The 18,729-nt window shown below is 45.4% G+C and overlaps 1 protein-coding gene across 6 annotated transcripts in view; it reads left to right on the top strand.

Moving 5' to 3' along the window:
* Positions 1–18,729, top strand: part of LOC100742326 — a 268,312-nt gene that overhangs the window by 247,354 nt on the left and 2,229 nt on the right. For all 6 annotated transcript variants that reach the window (XM_033324140.1, XM_033324139.1, XM_003494084.4 and 3 more), the window contains 2 exons: positions 17,058–17,912; positions 18,290–18,535. In XM_033324140.1, coding sequence (XP_033180031.1) covers positions 17,058–17,912; positions 18,290–18,535 — 1,101 coding nt within the window. The remainder of the gene's footprint in view (positions 1–17,057; positions 17,913–18,289; positions 18,536–18,729) is intronic.

The following is an 18,729-nucleotide window of genomic DNA, read 5'->3' as shown; positions in this document are numbered from 1 at the left end:
GACGACGACGACGACGACGGCCTCCTTTTATCCGCTGAGCCGTCTCAGTCCAGAAACTCGCCGTAAACGCCAACGAATGCAACTTTCGAAGGCGAGCTGACCTTCGACCTTGCGGAAAGTTGAGTAAAGTGGAAGAGCGCTCGCTTCCACCAAGGTCGAAGTCGTTCGAATTAATCCGCACGATCGAATTCGCTTCTACGAGTACGACGTCGAATAATAGGCTGGACAAATTGCATGGAACGGCGGCCGACTACCTGTGTGTGCCAGCAAATGACTGCAGAATGAACCGTTTTACCTGCGGAAGGGGTACAACGTTCAAGGATTAGACGCGAGCAAGCTTCACTGAGAAAAAGCGTAATTTTCGTGCTTTACCGTTCGAAGGCGAAACGAAGAAAACGACGAAACAATCGAGTAATTGGTTTCTTTCTTTCGAAATTGTTCGTCGAATACACTGATATAACGATCGTGATCGATCACGAGGTAAACCCTAACACGGAATATCTTATTTTCCACTTACTGTTATGTTCACCGAAAACTATATTCCCAATACATTTCGCATCTTTTCCATCAGAATTCCCCGTCCAAGCATGCATTTATGCATTCGCGATAACGCAAAAAACATGGAATTAACATCGAATCGTCAATTAACTCGTTGCCACTCCCACGCGGACGTCCGCAAACGAATACAATTAATGAAATGTCGATCGAACGGACGATAACGATTTCAATCCGAAATCATCGTTTCATCAAAAATGATTCTCCTCTATTTCGTGACATTCCATTTCAATTAGGATTTTCCTCTGCAGCGATTCGTATTCGCGTTCACCGCGAAATCTTTCAGCATTTTCTACCGTATCCGTTTATTGGTATAGTTCGTGTAATTTCGTTGAAATTAAAATAAATTCAGCCTCGCCCTCCCCCCCGCCCGCGCTAATAAAGAGCATGTCCACGTCGGTTAATTAGCGAGCCGCCGTTGCATCCGGGTCTCGATCCGAAAACATTCATTTTCCGAGATAATGTGTTCGCCCGTAACTTGTTACTAATCGTCGATACGTGCTCCACCGGTTTATTATAATTAGGATTACGCTCCGGGTCTAGCGCGATGTCGCGATCATCGAAATATTTATACCGACGATCTTGTCGGGAATTAATCTGCGATGAGATTTATGGAATTGATTTATGCGAATACTAAGCGCATTATAATGTCGCCCTATCGAGATAATCCCTCGATACTTAGCCCGTAATTTTCTACGTACAAATAATTCCGTTGATTCGCGTTGTTCGCGTGTATCCACGTTTCGACGATTCAGGTTCGTCTAACTTTCAACATTTTCAGCCGATGTGTCGCGAGAATTTTTAAAACGCGCGATTACTCGGCCAGTAACGCCGATCTCTTTTCTCTTGGATCGTCAGATAAAAACAACGATAACCAGAATTCTAGTAACCGATTTATGCGTGGAACGAAATGGAAAAGGCTAAAAATTGTTGGTCTTATCGGATAAACAAATCTTTCCTGTTTTCGATCGTGCTAGTTTCGATTAATAAACATGGTTGATGGCGATACGCGCTCGAGTAGAAACGGAGATGGAACGCTGGACAAGCGGCCCGCGGCGATCGGCAACCGGAAATGACGTGACGTACGGAGGCTACGTCTCGTCGCTACTATTGAACAAACTCGCACTTTTTTCGATTTCTCGTCTCTGCTTTTACACTCGAAACCCTTGCTGTTCGCCCGATGCAGAAGCGTGATTTCTATGATTGAAATCATCGAAACTTTTAATTGAAAAAGTTTCTAATTTAGGAATTGATAATATCTTGTTCGGTACTCTTGAAAGATATGTAAATGTATCAATTTCCACAACTCGAACTTCTAACACAGTTGCTTGCAAACTTTAACGAATCAAATCCACGTGACATTTGAAAATATCGTGCTTCTTCCAAGCTTCCGTCGAAAGATGAATCATAGTTTCGTCAAGGAAGAATCAGACAATGTCCAAGGAGTCGACGAGAAAATAGAAAAAATAAAGGAACGATCGCTCTCTTCGATCGATCGATCGAGCGAAACGTGATCGACGTAGCTGACCAATTGCGTGCTAGAGAGGAATTGTGAGTAAATTAAAGGAAAACAATTGTCGTGGCAGGTCCCTTCCTCCTGCCATTCTCTGAGCTGTTTCAATCTCGAACAGCTATATGGTGAAATCGGTCTTCCTTGGACCTAATAAACGTCAATAGTGCGTATGGAACAGGCAATCCTAAGGTGTGTGTGTTCAACACGTTGATTTCTCTTCGATTCAACTTATTACGGGCGAAGCATCGACTTTTTCCAGATATTACGTGACGACAGACGAGTTCGGTATTTTCTGCACGGCGGAGAACGAATTTTTTTATGTAATCTTGTCTTCCTCTACTAAAATTGCAATATCCATGCAAATTCATATTTTTACGAACGCAATTAATGAAATGGAACTTAAGTAGAGATTCGCTTCGCCTATTAAATATTACAACTACTTTGGATATTTTATATATTTTTGAACATTATGTACATTCCGTGTATGTGTGTTCAAGTTTCTGGAAAATACGTGAAAATTCGTAGCCCGTTTATTATTACACGATTATTTGAAATATTATCGCATCTTTATAATACGATACCGTTAAAACTCAAAATTTGAGATCAAGTCTAAGATTATTCAAAGTTCTCTTAAGGTCCGTAGAAAATTTTCTAAATGTTATTCGTTGACCATCCAGATCGTTCGAGGACAACGTGTAGCGGCTCGTCAATGTTCTGCGTATTCTATTTGTCAAGGTTTAAACAGCTGGAAATCATTCTATCGCCTGAGCAATACGAAACTTTGAATCTAGCACGTTCCGCCAGACTGCGAGACGTTTAATTAATTACACAGTTGCTGTCACGTGACACCTCGTGCCTTGTCCTGCGCTATTCGCCTCATTTCGCTTTTCCCCACAGAAAGGTTGTGTTGCCACGTTCTATGTCCTTTGTGTTTTCTAGCCTAGTTCTTCTCGAAGTTGTCTTACCCCGTTTACCTGGCGGGCAGGGCGTACCAAACTTCAGGTTATTTCATTTACGTACACCTATACACGACGTAGATCGATGGACCGATCGTTCTCGGTAGGGTTCGAACTGCCAAGTACTTCTTTGTAACTTTGGTTTTGAGAAGGCCGACTCTGAAGATCGATACAGCTTGCATGTTCTTGTTTGATTCGGTTTTGCTTGCAAAAGTATCGGTTCCCTGAAGGAAACGTGCCAGAAACCTATTTTTAGCGTCAAGTACGCATTTCCTCGGGACAGATTCGAAACGACGATCAAGTAAAATTTTCGCCATCGATGGCAGATCTATAGCACTTAACGTAATCGATAAGAGAGGCGAAGAGACTGGTTTAGACAGCGAAAGATTCGAAAGAAAAATGGAGAAAGGCCTCGCAGAGAGAAGCGAAGCTGGTGAGAAAGAAAAGACGCAATCTCGAACGCGTTACACGTACACGAGCTCGAGGCGAGAATTACGCGGCATGATTTGTTAGGGTTGCTTGTTAGTGGAGTGCGCGTGCACCCGAGTGACTTTCAAAGTCACCGCAGCCCCTGTACCCGTGGAATAAATAGATAGACGAGCATTAACAATACGGGGACGATTGAGAAGGGTAGAGCGTGATGATAGACACGTAGCGCGGAACACTGGGGTCGAACGCGTCGCCTCGAGCGCGGTGGTAAAAGTTTTTGAAATTTCCGATACACAAGGAAGGAACAAAGGACAGGAAAGAAAGAATAAACTCGGCGGTGCGTTGGCTGAGTCAGCGCTCGGTAATATGAAATCGACGGAAAGTTGAAAATTCATTTTGCCCGGCAGTCTCTGGAAAGACCGTATAACGGAATTAAGGCGGGCAGACAGATGGCTCGTTAAGGGTTGCGAATAACAAGGGTATCCAGACATTTCGCGATAGAGAAAAGGAGCGAGCAAGAGGAGACGGTAGAATGGAAATAATGCGAAAATGTTAATCGGAAGATGTTCCGACTCGAAGGATGCAACGCGAAAGGGAAGTTAGTGGCTGTTCGTGGTCCGATAAATTGCGAATTGGAGAAAGAAAAGGTAATCGGAAGGCGTGTTGGCGGACGGTTCGATGAAAAGTCGAAGTAAACTCGGTCGTTTCTGGAGGAACGTTCGCTTGGAAGAACGCTCGGGGGAGGATAAGAGGTAGCCGCGGGCGTCGAAAGGGGACGAAACATTGCACGAAATTTGCAAGCAAATTGCCAATTCTTAGGTGGTGCCGAGATAGGAGTGGCGGCGCGTAGGTAGATTCGCGTGGACGGCAGGTAGGTAGCCCGGCTGCGGCCGGATACCCAGGGGCCATGTTCGTGACGGTCCATAGCTCGAAATTCGTTTCGCGAATTGCCGACACGGCCGACAACGTCCATCAGGGAACGTCCGAGAAAGTCTCGAAAAATTTCCTCGTTTGACCCGGCCAGCTATTTTGAATTCACTTGGGCGAATTCATTCTCTCGCCACGTAATTAAATTCTTCACGGTCGTTTCGTTTCCCGGCTTATTTCGCTTCTTACGAAAATCTCCGGTTACAACGATCCTCTTCCGGTCCTCTTTTCTCTTTCTCGTGAAACACGAGGATCGCAGTACCAAGAAGTACTTTGCGGATTCGATGTTATCCTCTGATTGCCTCTTTGCCAAAGGATTCTCCCTCGATATCGATTATTAATTTCTACGCGCTACTCGCTCGCGGAAAGTGAGATAAAAGCCGCATTAAATTAACTAATACTCGAGCTCTTCAGAGTCAGCCCTTGGAAAGGTCTTTGTATTTCTCGAAGGGTTCTCCATTAACACGAAGCGAGATCATCGTCTGCAGTCGTACTTGTCCTTTTTAAAGGGCCTTAAATGTCTTCGAAGCCCGGCAAGAGATAAAAGCCCGCTAAGCTTTACGAACAATCTCGGGGAATTTACAAAGGACAAAAGGATTCGTTGAACTGTTAACGCTGTAAGTTCCGATATTGTTTCCCCTTTCCTATGGCCGAAGGAAAGAAAGCCTGCGAGCCCTTTTACAACGTAAAATGTGTTTACGATGAACTAGAGGGACTCCTCGAATTTGTATCGGAGGTCGAATTGCTAACTCGAAAAACTTGTCGAATTACCAAGTTTCCAACAACAATTGTACGTGGAATAAAAGTTTGGCGAGAGACGAGAGCGGAAGATGTCGAGAATTATAATTTAGCTCGCGGTGAAAAAAGAAATTGCGGAAACTTCTCCCTCCCATCGCGGAACCAAGCGTAAGCGTTGGTTTGTTATTTAGAAAACAGACACCGGAAGTAAGAAATCGGAAGAAGGTAAAGGACATTTATTTTCCGCTGGAAATGACATTTCAATAATTGCATCGCGGCGCAATCGTATCATTTGTGTACGAAGCTGAAGATTTCGTGGTGAAATCGACGTGAAATCCTCTTCCGCGATCATTGAAAGGATCGTGCGAGTGCCTCGGGAAGCAGGAGAGTAGAAGAGAGAGAGAGAGAGAGAGAGAGAGGGAAACTGGTCTCGTAAGCCGTTTCGAAGAGTTGGAAGAAATCCACGAAGAAAAGAAAAGGGAGGGTAGTGAAAGAGCCTTCTGCTGACGTCGCTGGCAATCCCTGCGTTCGTCCAACCGAGCTTGCAGTTGCACATCTTGCAGTTTCGGTTTTTGCACTCCATTTCGCTCGCATACTGGAACGCAGCGAGTTTCACTCCTCTTTTTCTTCTTCATCCCTCTTCGTCCGTCCTTCCTTCCTTCTATCCTTTTCCCCGCTCATCTTTGTACATTTTTTCTTACATCTACCGCCGTCTACCACACCCTGACGACTACCTTTCACTTCTATATATCTCTTTCTTCGTTTCTGATCTTTCACGTTCCCCTTTGTCCGAGGACTTCTCTACGCCGCTTGTCATCTTACGTGTCCATTTATAATCTTTATGTCCCCGAGTCGTTATCTAATTATTCGGGTGAGTTCTCGTGACGCGCGATGAATTAACAGATTATTCGTGCATCCGCCGTAGCACGGAGCACCGCTGGAGAAATAGAGTTTATCTATCGCGTTTACGTAATGAAAATCCTCGTCTTTTCATTTCTCCGTTGCGTATCTTTATAAATTGCCTGGAATTTATGGCAACGCCGAGAAGAAGACGGGGCGGGGTTGTGTATTTAGCTAAAGGTTTCCCTTGTCCCTCGCCGCGCCATTTAATTACGACACTAATTAAACATTCATTCTCAGATCCACGCGAAGATCCAACGTGGTTCCATTTTGCCGGACGAAACCAAGCAACACAAAGGGCTGTGGACGATGGTGGAAAGTGGTGGAAGGTGTGTTTCGAGTCGGTTTTTATCATCTTACGGTAGTATCAGCACGCGCTAATATCAGCCACGTTTCCGCGTCGATTTTCTCTCACCCTCGCATATTGATTACATAAGCGACTGGATATACTACCCTCGCTAAAAACATCCGAGTTCCACCACTTTCTTTAACGCGTACTATCGCCAATTTCACGACATCTACCGCAACCTACGGACAGCTTGCGGTAGTTAAACGCAAAAGGATTCGCAAGGCCGAGGTTAGGGAGGATGGAAGAAGCGAAAGGGCAGAAGCGGTGTATTAATAATAGCCCCGTAGCAAGAATTTCTGTTCGAGCCGCGGGCAAAGCAGGAAGTTCACTTTGCGAATTTTACGCGACGTGCGTCTCCCAACAATCTTATTTTCACCGGGTTCGCACGGTCGCGCGCGCTCGAAAGCTTCGCGTATGCAAATAATGGAACGGAGTACTCTCGCGTTTAATTAACGGAATTTTCGCCCCCTCCTATCGTTTGTCTATCTCTTTCCCTCTTTTTCCTCGTATGACGAGATCCAATGAAACCTAGCTCGCCGAACCGAGGGATCTCGCTGCACCGCGCAACGGCGAATTCATTTTTACGAAGACAATGTATTACGTGGGTAATTACGACGTTACGAAGATAATGTCTATTTGCGGATTAGGGGAAGACATTCTGTGTACAGAGCGTTTCGGTAACGTTAGTAGGAATTCAACTGGCTAGCTCGAACCAACCCCGCTGGAACGATTCTTACTGCATACCGGGAACAATTAGCATTTGAAAGTTACTCTTTATTAGAGCACTTGATTCTTCGTCGTATCAGTTGTTCCACGGTATTTCCAAGTGCAAGAACAACTGTTAGGAAAGAAAATTTATTACTTTATACGTTCACGAAAGTATGCCGATACTTTGCGTAGTGTTTCACTACGGTGCTGATGAAATTTCATATAAATATATATTTATGTATGTATGTATATATTTGCGGATGCATAAGTCTCGTCATTTTTACGAGCTGATGTATGAACAAACTTGGAAGCATACTTCCAATGTCATCGATCGCAATTAAAGTTCACCAGGACGAGAAAGAAAATAACGTACCAAATATACCGGAAAATTGCTATAATGACCATGTTTAGTTCAATGGACCATGACCAGGAGGATCTCGTTTCAATGCGCGTACAAAATTTTATTAGCGAGTCAGCGCAAAATATGGATCCCACGCGTTCGCTGGAAAATAGGTAATTTGCATGCTTGCAATACGTAATTGCCATCTAACGTTCGAATTAAGGTACCATCCGGACCGAATAGTCGGACACAATTATAACTTCTCACAGAGAGTATCGTGGCCACTCGGGCTACGCGTCTCATCCTCCGCCGGAAACCGCTTTCATAAACGATTCGCGCAGGTTAGAAATGACCGTTAAAGCTATCAGTTGCGGAGACAAGACACGGAGCTGGGCGAAAAATGAAGTCGACGCGTATTTGGAAATTCCGTGCCGATGAACGCGTCGCTTTTACGCGCCGTCCTCCGTTTTGAGAATTGAATTTCCACCGGACAAAACCGATCCATCGTGACGTTCGCATCGTGGTTCATGGAACGCGTCTTTCTCCGTTTACTCGATTTATCGTTTCGCGATCTTCGTTCCGTCGTTTTCCAACCTTTTCTCGTCTGCACCAACGAAATCTCTTCTTCGTTTTCATAAGGAAAATGACAGTTTTCGAAAAATACTGAAAAGATTCCGATCGGTAGAATCAACGATAGTACTCGATTCGGTTATGATGTTAATTATGATAATATTAATTACACGCACTGGCACCAATAAATCGAACGCTAATAACGTGATAATCACTTATTACGGTCGATGAATGCATATTCAGTTTGTTTGATGCAATAATAATACTGTTATCAACAATAACCGATAAACGTACAAAGCAAACACAAGCAAATCGCGATAGAGACGCCCATGGTAGTTTCTGTAAAGAAAGCAACGACAGAGACCGACGAATCCGATACTTTGATACAGGAGCAAAGAAATAAACGTAACGATATTCAGTTTGCTGTAATCTCGTAGCACGAATAACGTTTGAAGATAGAACAAGTTTTTGAAAAAACAAGAGTGTAAGGATGCGCCACGATGGTTCGCGAAAATCGTGACGATTAATTTTCTAGCTTCGTAATTACCACGATTTATTCTGTCAGCTCTTCGGTGCTGAACGACGAAAAAATACCACGGAACAAAGTGTCCATGAAATTTCAACGCTCATCGGACGTTGTTAAACGTCGAACCTGTTCGCGAACCTGTCCGAAAATACGTATCTACATATTGACGACTCCAGCTAGTTGGAAAATTGAATTTCCATCGTCCGATCGTTGCTGCGAATTGCTCGCCGTTTTGATATCCGTTGACGTGTCCGGCTCCCTCTCTTTGTGCCGATTGTTGCTCTTCGATTATTATCCACGTTCCTCGATGCGATGGAGTTACGCAACTAGACGACGTTCTACAGCCGCTGTCCAGATGGCCGCTCGATTGATAAAACGAAGAATCGACGATGCTCGCGCGACCATCCGCGAAGACTCGTTATTTGTTAAAAACCAATCGACCGAAGAGCCAGATAGATGAAGTAGATACGCAATTTCGTTCGTGTTTTAAAAGTTTCGCGATACACACGCGCGTCAGCTAACATGTGCAGCAGCGTTTTCGACCAGTCATCGTTGACTAGTATCTGCGATAAGTACAGAATGCTCTATCTTAGTTCCGGGGAAGATGAGTTCCGGGGAAATCGCAGGTTTTGCAATGCGATTCTTGAAATAGGAGAGACGCGACAAACACAGGAAAATCACGATTCTGATACGTGTCGCCGGAATTAACGCAGTTGACGGTCGTTTTTCACACTTGAATTAATTAAAACCGGTCTTGATAGGGAGCAAGTGTCTCGCGTTGCTACGATAGAAATCAATTGTATTAGCAGGATAATCGTCGATAAATCTTTCTGAGAAAACGTAGCGATGATTCTGCTGTCTCGCGTACGTGATTTGTAGAACAGTTGTTAGATTTTGAGACTGAACGTTGCCAAGGCAACTGCTGAAAGCAAGTAGTGCGTGTCGATATACAAACCAGCGAAAATGTATCGGCGTTGAAATTGAAACGTTTCTCGTACCATCGTCGATCCAAAACATCGAAGAATCGTAACTTACACGCAAAATACGTACGTACGAAAGAAAGGAAATGTACGAGTTACACGGCGGTGCCAAGGTTTAGCGAAAGGATGGAAAACGCGTCCGGTCGTTTGCCGAAACTTGCCTATAAATTTCAATTGGAGCAGATAGACGTCGAGATGCGAATGATCGTGGTTGGGTTATGCGGAATGTAATTGAAATTAATTTAGAATCGATGCTCGACGTCGGCCGTGAGAGCTCTGCCAACAGCGATGTTGTAATCGGGCGGGGAAATCTGTTTCGGCCGGGTTAGAAACGCCCCGAGCACGCGCTCGTCGGTCGTCGTGTCGCTGTCCTGAAGTATTCGCCTGAGTCACGGACATCGAATCGACGCGAAAACCATTTTCTGCAACAAAGTGCAAAGTGTTCCTGACATACGTAAACCAACCCTGCGAATGCCTCTCGCGTGCGCAGATATTTAGATTCCGAGGAAGAAACCGTGTGCAATCTCGGAAACACTTTTCGCTCGGAAACGAACGTTGCTCGGTATCACGAAGCTCGCTGCTAGGTAACTCGGGTAACTGGCCAACGGGTTTAGCGTGGAATTTCTTTCGACTTCAACCGCTCGTAAACTCGATTTCTTTTCAGAGGATCCGGTTGTCCTCGTACGAAGGCTTTGGGCCACATGACTAATTCGTTTCATAAATATGATCCATCTAGTCGTGCAGTAGTTTAAACATTTACCAGTTCGTTTCCCTATTCCAAGCGGTGTTTTCTTGGTTCGACGCGAGATTTCGGATGACGGCTCCGAAGGCAGATGAAAAGGAAAGGTAAACGAGGATTGAAGCGGCGAAGAAATAATTTCTGCGTCAAAGGGTAGCTGCGTTTTCACGGTGGATCGACCATGGGCCACCTTATAACATCGTGGCTCTTAAAGGCCTCCTTTCAAGAGCTCGGAGTAAACGTTGCTAGGGTTAGGATTCGCGTCTTTGAACTTGACACGGGTCACCTGACTCTGCGGCTTCAGCCTCTTCTTCGGATCCTTGCTCCTTCAGTATGTCCCCCTTGCTTCTGCTCAAAGCTATCCCATGCTTCCACTGTTTTCCTCCGTCTGTCTCGCTCTTTCTCCGTTCCAACAGATTCTCCGTCTGCTTGGCTTCTCTGTCGGCGTTTCAACCGCCGATGTACAGGCAACGGAGTACCGTTTGGAACGTTAACCGCAACTCGTCGTGTTATCCCCCGGCTCTTGCTCCTTTAATTTTCTGCCGCGTCTTGTCGTCGCTCGACACAGTCTATCGAGGTGTATCGAGGTTAGTGATGCGAACCTGCTTCGCCCTTTCGCCGGTTTTTTCAAACAATTTCAAGCAATTTCAAGCAATTTCAAACGCGCTCGTAGCTACAGAGTTTCGACTGGGTGTTGAAAAATTTGCGAATCTCGAGGCAAATAGAAGATTGCCGACAAGGAAAGGGAGAGGAGGAGGGCTAGCGAAACGATAAAACTTTTCGACGAAAAACAACGAGACGCATTGGAAAATTGGTAATTTAGCTAATGAGAAAATAACGGAAAGCGTAAATCAACGATAATTCACGAATAGACTTTTAACTGCTAATTAAATAAATTTACGTTGTCCAGTTGCAGATATAGAGAACCGGACAGATTATATAGGCTGTTGGATGAAACGGAGGCTCGATAATAAAATTCATTATTCCCGGAAAATCCATTTGAAAGTTTGAAAGCCGGTGGATCCGCTGTGCACGCCGGATCCAGCGAGAACGGATATTGATCGGGCGACGATTGGTCCGATGAATTTCGCGGCATCGCGGTTCGCATCGGTCATTACACCTAATGGTTTAATATTCGCGATACAAAATTACGTAGGCAGCTATATTTGACAGAATCGGGTCGAAATGTTGGCCGGGCAATAATAATCAAGCCGTGCAAGCTCGATGTCGTTTAGCGCTGCACTCAGCTTTAATTACATCGCTTGTCACGCGTGTTTACCGCCGGAGAGATGTGTATTTTATTCCCTATAATGCATCCCCGAATCCAGCTAGCAGAAAATTGCTAGACCGTTTCTCGGTGCCTTTGATTTACGAAACGACGGTAGAACGCGATTGTTTTCCCAGTTGGCGAATTTTGTTGCCGCGTCGGTCCGATCGCTCTTATTTTACCGCCGAACCAACGCAACGTGTCGTTCGAACCGAAGAAAACATCGAGGATAGGCAGTACAATTGTGCAAAGCGAATATAACGACTTTCGAGCGAACAACTGGCAATTATTTTGGTGGACAGGTGTACGGATGGAAAGTTCCAATTGCGATCTGTCGCGACGCGCCATTCTGCAAAAATGCCTTTGTTAAATATACGGCATTTCGTCGCTCGTCGTCCAGTCATTTCGTTTTCATTACGCGGCTGCGTTTGTCGCGATTTATCCGCGTCGATCACGAGCGTTGATCAACGTAAAGACACAGAGCAGAAACGGAGGAAGATCGATGTTCGTTAAAAAAAAAATTATAATATTATATGACGTTCGTCTGCAGCGAAATATTCTCCATTATCGTGTCGCGCAACAATCCATTAATTCGGAAAATAAGAGCGGATGACAAAGCTTTTCTTTTATCGGGGAGAGAAATTACCGGGCGTACCCTCGGTCTTCCTCGCAGTTGCTTACGTAAAAAAGAAAAGCAAGAAGAAAAGGAGGCACAAGGGAGGAAAAAGAGGAGGGAGAGAGAGAGAGGGAGCAAAGGGAGCAGGAAGGGGAGAGAGCGAGAGAGTATAAAGAAGTTTGACGTGGAAGAGCGGGACTAAGCGAAAATATTGGTCGTACTCGTTCGAGCGAAATCAAAGAGGAGAAAATCAATCCGCGGAGTCCACGGTGGGAAGTTAATGCGAATTAAAATCCAATTCCGCCGACGAGCGAACCCATTTCCAAACGTTGCATCTTCGTGACCGGGGAAAACAGGAAGTTCGTGTAGCAAACGGGGTCGACCAAGGGCAATGGGCAGAGACTAGAAGGGAGAATTTACACGGAGCAGGAAAGGAAACGTTTTACACAGCGAATATAAATATATAGCGAACGCGTGTGCTTTCGCCGATAATAAAATATTTTTGTTGCTAGCCCGTACATATTTTTCAAATGTTTTTATTCCATACGAAACATTTTTCGGATTTTCTCGAATACATTCTGGACCTGTTGCCCCTTTACTTTATGAGCGATCCTCCTATCTTTTGAATCCTATTTTACCGATCACCGATCATTCCCTTTTCGTCGATGGATATGTTACGGAACGCGCCAAATATCCTATACCTCGTACTTTGGTCGTTTAAAATATATCAATCTGTCTGTAGTAGCGAGGATAAATATCCGAGTTTTATTAAAAAAATCTATTTTTCTTTATCGGGATTTTATACACGGAAGTGGATTCGTTTACTTCGATATGACTTTTCGCTTAGTTGTAAAATAACATGTTCGAAAGGAATCGTACGAGATAGACATTATACAAGTTGTATAACGAGGATGGCTATAAAACGAGCCATAAAGGGAGCAATATTCCATTTTCCATACGCGAATGTTTAAACAATATTGCTAGTCAAATAGAAGATGAACAGAACAATGTTTTCACAGGAACAAATACGTTCGAGAGCGCCGTCGGTCCATCGCAGTAACGCGATAGATGATAGAAACGAAGCAAGACATGTTTCCAAAGTTAACACGGACGACTGTATGCATGTATACGTATTTTTACGTATTTTTACGTATTTTTATGGAAGAAAATGCGATGGAAAACGGTGGAGAAGTTTGCTCGAGTATAGCGAAAAATATCTTTGGAAAGCCGGTGATGTTTCCTCCGGTTTTCCGAGAGCGCGAAACGTCCTCCCTGTTTCGACGAGGGCAGCGGCAGTCCACGCCCTCTTTCACTGCCAAAAGTTATTTCCGCTGGAAATTTATCGCTCTGGCGAGAATCGAGGCGTCATTTCCGGCCGAACGAAACAAAGAAAGCGTCTCGACTGCGACTCGCGCGAAAGATAATTGGCATGCCATTCTATCGTGTCCTTTCTCGCCCGCGGGCCGCTCCCTTCTCGCCATGGCCAACCCCGTAGATTTCTTTCCGGAAGAGCTATACGGTTGCGCAAGCTGACGATTGTTAAATGTACCTACGCCTCGGCTGATTTATTCCCCGGGGCTTTCGAAGGAGAGAAACCTGGATATTTATCGTCCCTTTCCGGCGTTGCGGTAAATAATGTGTTTGCTCTTTAACGCGATTTATTTCGGGCTACCGCTCTAAGTATCGTATAACGTATTGTTGCCTCTCTCGCGTCTATGGCTCGCCAAGAGGGAACGCGAACAAAAAAATCTATGTATACGTGTATTGTCAATGTTGCGACTTTTTGAAAGCTCCGTTGCGGTTATTGCTTCGCCGACACAAATTGCGGCCGGACCGCGGTTGGCGAAATTTCATTCCGCGTTTTTCCACGCTTTGGACATTGTCACAGAAAGTATCCTCGTGGAAAGCCAATATCATGTAATTAAATTTTCGACGGTTTGAACAGAAAAGAGCAACGAGATTGCGTATGTGGTGTACGTGCGCATACTGTGGAGGTCGCGCGCGGCAAATTTTCCTGATCGATCAGATCCGCGGTCGGCCATTTCGTTTCGGCCGGCCGACAAAGAAAGTCGTTCACGGGCGTCGGTCGATTGATTAATTAAAAAGTTGGAAGTGCCGTGTCGAGGAGCCGTCCTTGATCCGCGGCCATGATAACGCGTCCATTTCCGTTTCCTCTTTTTGTCGAGAGAGCGACACGCGATTCACGGCAGTCGACCACCCGTCAATTAAATTTAATTGTTTGGCCAACTTTTGCCGATTGCTCGAAGGAACGGTCGAAAGAAGCTGTTGGAATTTTTTAATATCGATCCAACGTCCGATACAACGTCCAGCCGATACGCGCCACAGTTTTCCCTGTATTTAGAATTCGTACGAATGGTTACGTAACGAAATTAGGACGCGCCAAATGACACAAACGGAGCGGAGAAGTAAATCGTATACGAAATGCCTGCGGAACGTGATTAAAGCGTGAGAATAAAATCTGATTCGTTAAATTACACGGGAAATCCAGCGGTATTGTTAATTTTCTATTGTATATGAAATCCTTAATAAATTTCGATTATATCAAGTACGGTATTTTATGACATGGACGTAACGAAGCACGTTGGAATTAAACGAAAAGTGGAAAGTTACAGGGGTAACCACTCATAGAACTTTGCTACTTTGCCATTGAAATTCGTGGCCCGGCAGCAATTCCACAATACATTGTCAAAAGTTTCGCTCGACGAACGTAATTAACGATCGTCGAAGTTCACGATTTGTTCTCCCGATCGAAATACAAAAAGGGAAAGGTAGAGAAAGAAAGAGACTCGAAGGGTGACCTCACGGGGATCCCACCCTTGGTCCATCCCTTTGGCCAGGACCTTCGTAGAGGGAATCGCCTAACGAGTCGGAAAAATCAAGCCTCCTTTGCTGGAATCGCCTTTGACCCGATGTAATACATGTCTAATTAACCATGAAAATAACGAGATTTTTGTGACTGGCTTTTCCCAAACGAGCATCGAAAGCGATTTCTCGATCGTATCGAAAGGAAAGAACTTTAGGGTGAGGAAAATGTCCCAAATTATGACTTCCTTCCCGCTTGAATTTGCTATAATTTCATACTTGGTATATACTGGCTCGTGAAAGTATTCCAGCGCTTGTAGAAGAAGCATTTCGTAAATATATCGTACGTGTTGTACGAAACGTTTCGAAATTTCATTAGCGCGGTAACGAAACCCGGCTATCATGATTACGTTGATAAAGTTTGAAACAAATTTCGAAATCTACGTAGAAACTAGCGGATACGTTAGCGTAAGTTTAGTTTAAAATATCACTTCGACAATTAATAAACCTCAACGTTATACTAAATGCAATGAAAAAAATTATAACTTGGATAACACATTTTCAGATCGGAAATGTCTCGTTACGATGCCAATGAAATTTCAAAAACTTTCGTATAGCATACGTAATATACTCGTAGAAATTGTCTGCGATAAATGTTCGCATGCTTTCGTACACAGCTATGTATATCGTCAGCGAAATAAAACTGATTCGTAGAATACAGCCGAAGGCTTAGAAGAGAATATAAAACGTGCAACTATAAAGATAAGACACCGGTATTCGTCTAAGGTGACGAAAGCTACTCCAACGCCCGGGAAACATTGAAATCTTATCGTTGATAGGAGGAAAATCCTTTACATTGGCAAACAGAAGATAGCGGGTCGAAGTTTTCTCGAAATGATCGAGGTGAAATTTAAAAGGCAAAAAATCGATGGCTACCGGCAAACAGTTGTTCAGGCCGCACGGCCGAAAGTTTAGCAAATATTTCGCCACGTCGGGTCTGCGACGTTTGTTTAGCATCTTGGATTCTTGCCTACCTCGAGCCGCCTCATTAAGCCGGAAAATAATACCCCGGCGAGTGGCGGTGGCCCCGAAACAACGGAAGAAAACAGAAAAGCCGGGATTCTGTCGCGAATCTTCGGCAAGACAGCGAGTGCTGCGGGAAGGGGTTGTTGCCAAGCGGAGGGAGAGGGACTAGCCTGAGGGTGCGACGTCAGATTTGTCTCGTTAGAGTTCGCATTGTGCCTGCCTATGGCCGATTTACGCTCTCTCGTTATAGCGTTCCTTCTTCGTCTCCTAGACGAATCCCTGCAATTCCTTTCTTTCTCCTTCTCGCTATCTAACGAGCTTCCATTAAAGCCATAATGCGCTCCTCTTGCTCGCTTCGCGATTTTTGCCACTCTGTATAATAGCGTGTTCCGTCCTATCTATCCGACGACTTACTCTTTGTCATCTTTCTTGTCGACGACTGGATATTTCGAGAGGTTAATCGATCGATGCAAGAAGGGTCGCCTTGAATTCTGACCCGAATCAGTGTGTTTTGGAGGTGTTTCGCAGTTGGCCGATCCGATCGATCTTTCGGCAAGAAGGCGTCGTTAGGGAAGATCGATAGACCCCCATCGAAAGTTTCTTGTTGATTGCTTTCGGTGTACGTGAACCAGGTAATTTGTAATTCAGCTGATCTCCGGTTGCGATGTTTCTCGGTAACTTTGCCGGTGTCTCTCTGCTTAAGGGATCTTGCAGAGAAAGTTTATAGACAGCTGGTTTATCGAGATGCCGGGTCGGCGGCGTTAGGAAAAGGTCCTAATCGATTCGGAACACGTTTGGCATTTCGACAAAGTATCCCCTCCCCCACCTCCTTTTCGTCGATATTTCCCATTTCTTCTATAGAAAATTACAAAGTACACTCAACTGCTAATGCGTAAAATTCTTTTCACTCGATACTTTTTAAGAACTTTCGAAACGTCTCGCTCTCATAACGTGTCGGTAGAATCGATCGCAAAGACGTGCCTAGGGACTGTGGTGGGAACCGACGAAAATAAACGGTATTCTAATGGAACAGCCGCAAGGATTCTGGAAAAGAATTTTCTCGTTTCTCACGGAACGATTTTCTGAAAATTTCAGCCAGTTCCCCGGAGCCACGTACGTGCCCGTACTTGGGCAAATTTACGGTGACGGGGGTGAACCGGAACCAACGGAACATCCGTGAAAGCCGGAGGAACCAACACCAGGAGGGCGTCAGGCGTGACAGAGAAAAAGTTCGGCACGCCCAGGAACGAACCCAGGAAGATCGACGCGGCCGGAAGCTCGACTTCGACGTGGAGAAACGAAGGGCGAACAACGAATACCTCGTCCATGAGCGAATGGGCAGGCGCGCCAGATCGAATCGCAACAACAGAAACCATCGCGATCACAGCCTCGAGGAGGTGTCGTCCAAGCGAACTTTGGATATCGAGGACCTGCTGCGCGACCACACTAGATCCAAGATCAGAAGATCGGAGGACCAGCGATCGACCGAAAGCGTATCGAGGTCGAAACTCAGAAGAACGCACGATCTTGCCAAACGTTCAGCTATTAGTATCCAGCGAACGAGCAATAGATCAAGAAGAAGCCCAAAGATGGAGGACTTCCGGGTAGACGCAGACGATTTCGCACGAATCAGGCAATTCTGGGCAACCGATTTCGACGATACGGATGGCTCGAGCATGCTCGAGATTCAGGGTGATTATTTCGGCGATTACCCGGACACCGCTAACCTGCCAAAAAAGAGGTCAGGCAGAGAGACGACGTCGAGCCTGCTGGCGAGGACGAGGAGAAACGTCGAGCAGCTGAATCCTAGCAACGGATCTTTCGAGAAAAGGGAGAAGAGAGAAGAAGATATCTCTAGATGCAGCTCCGAGGTTACTACCATAACCATAGGATGTTCTACCGCGGACAGAATGGAATTTCAGACGGACTGCGTCGAAGACAACGCGATCGGTGAGTGAAAATTTCAATTTGACAGAAATTCGATCATTTCTGTTTTCACGGCTTGGCAATAAAACGTTATTTAAATTTCGTTGGAAAGTACCACCGATCTGAGCGGGATCGCTGCGCTCACTGATAATTAAAATTGCATCGATAATACGACTCGCGTATAGATTCGTCCGTGCAGTTATTGTAGCAAGATCTTTCAGCTTTACTATCCGTAGCTTCTCTATTCGTCGACGTTCAACTTCCAAAGTTGTCGGAGTTTGTTTAAAGGATAATGGCACTCGACGGTTAACGAGCGACTCGAAATACGTCCCACCATTATTCTGCAAGTTCGTTCCGTTAGAGCGGCAGGGATAAAGAAGCCTTTGCCTTCTCTTTCGCAGCGTACTCCTGCCACGGAAGGTGGTTCGACGCGGAGGGCACCCAATTCGTGATCGCCACCCAACTGGCACCTGGCACGAGCTGGTCCAGCGAGAACAACAGGCCCCAGCCGTACAGAAACAGTCGAAGATTGTGCTTCATGTACAAAGAGAGCGGCGGAGTTGTCAGTTTGACTGCCAGCGAGGTCGCCTGCCAGAGGGGAATTCCGCCGCCCCCACCTATGTTGGCCTTCAATGCTACCAGTACCGGTGAGTACCTCCTCCTTTCCTTCGGCACTTCACTCTTGAGGATCCTTAAGGTCTCCGTTCTGCCTTGCCGAGGACGCGTCGCCGCTGCAATGAACCTAACAGTTTTGTTCCGCAACTACCGCCGCTCCGCGAATCTTCCTTCGTTCGAGCACTTTGTCTCGAGATTTAGAGGCTGCTCCTCCGCCCCCCCCCCC

The sequence above is a fragment of the Bombus impatiens genome, unplaced genomic scaffold (assembly GCF_000188095.3).
Source record: "Bombus impatiens unplaced genomic scaffold, BIMP_2.2 scf_1506, whole genome shotgun sequence".
Classification (NCBI taxonomy): Eukaryota; Metazoa; Arthropoda; class Insecta; order Hymenoptera; family Apidae; genus Bombus; species Bombus impatiens.
Note: the sequence above shows the minus strand (reverse complement) of the source record. Positions and strands in the feature narration are given on the sequence as shown.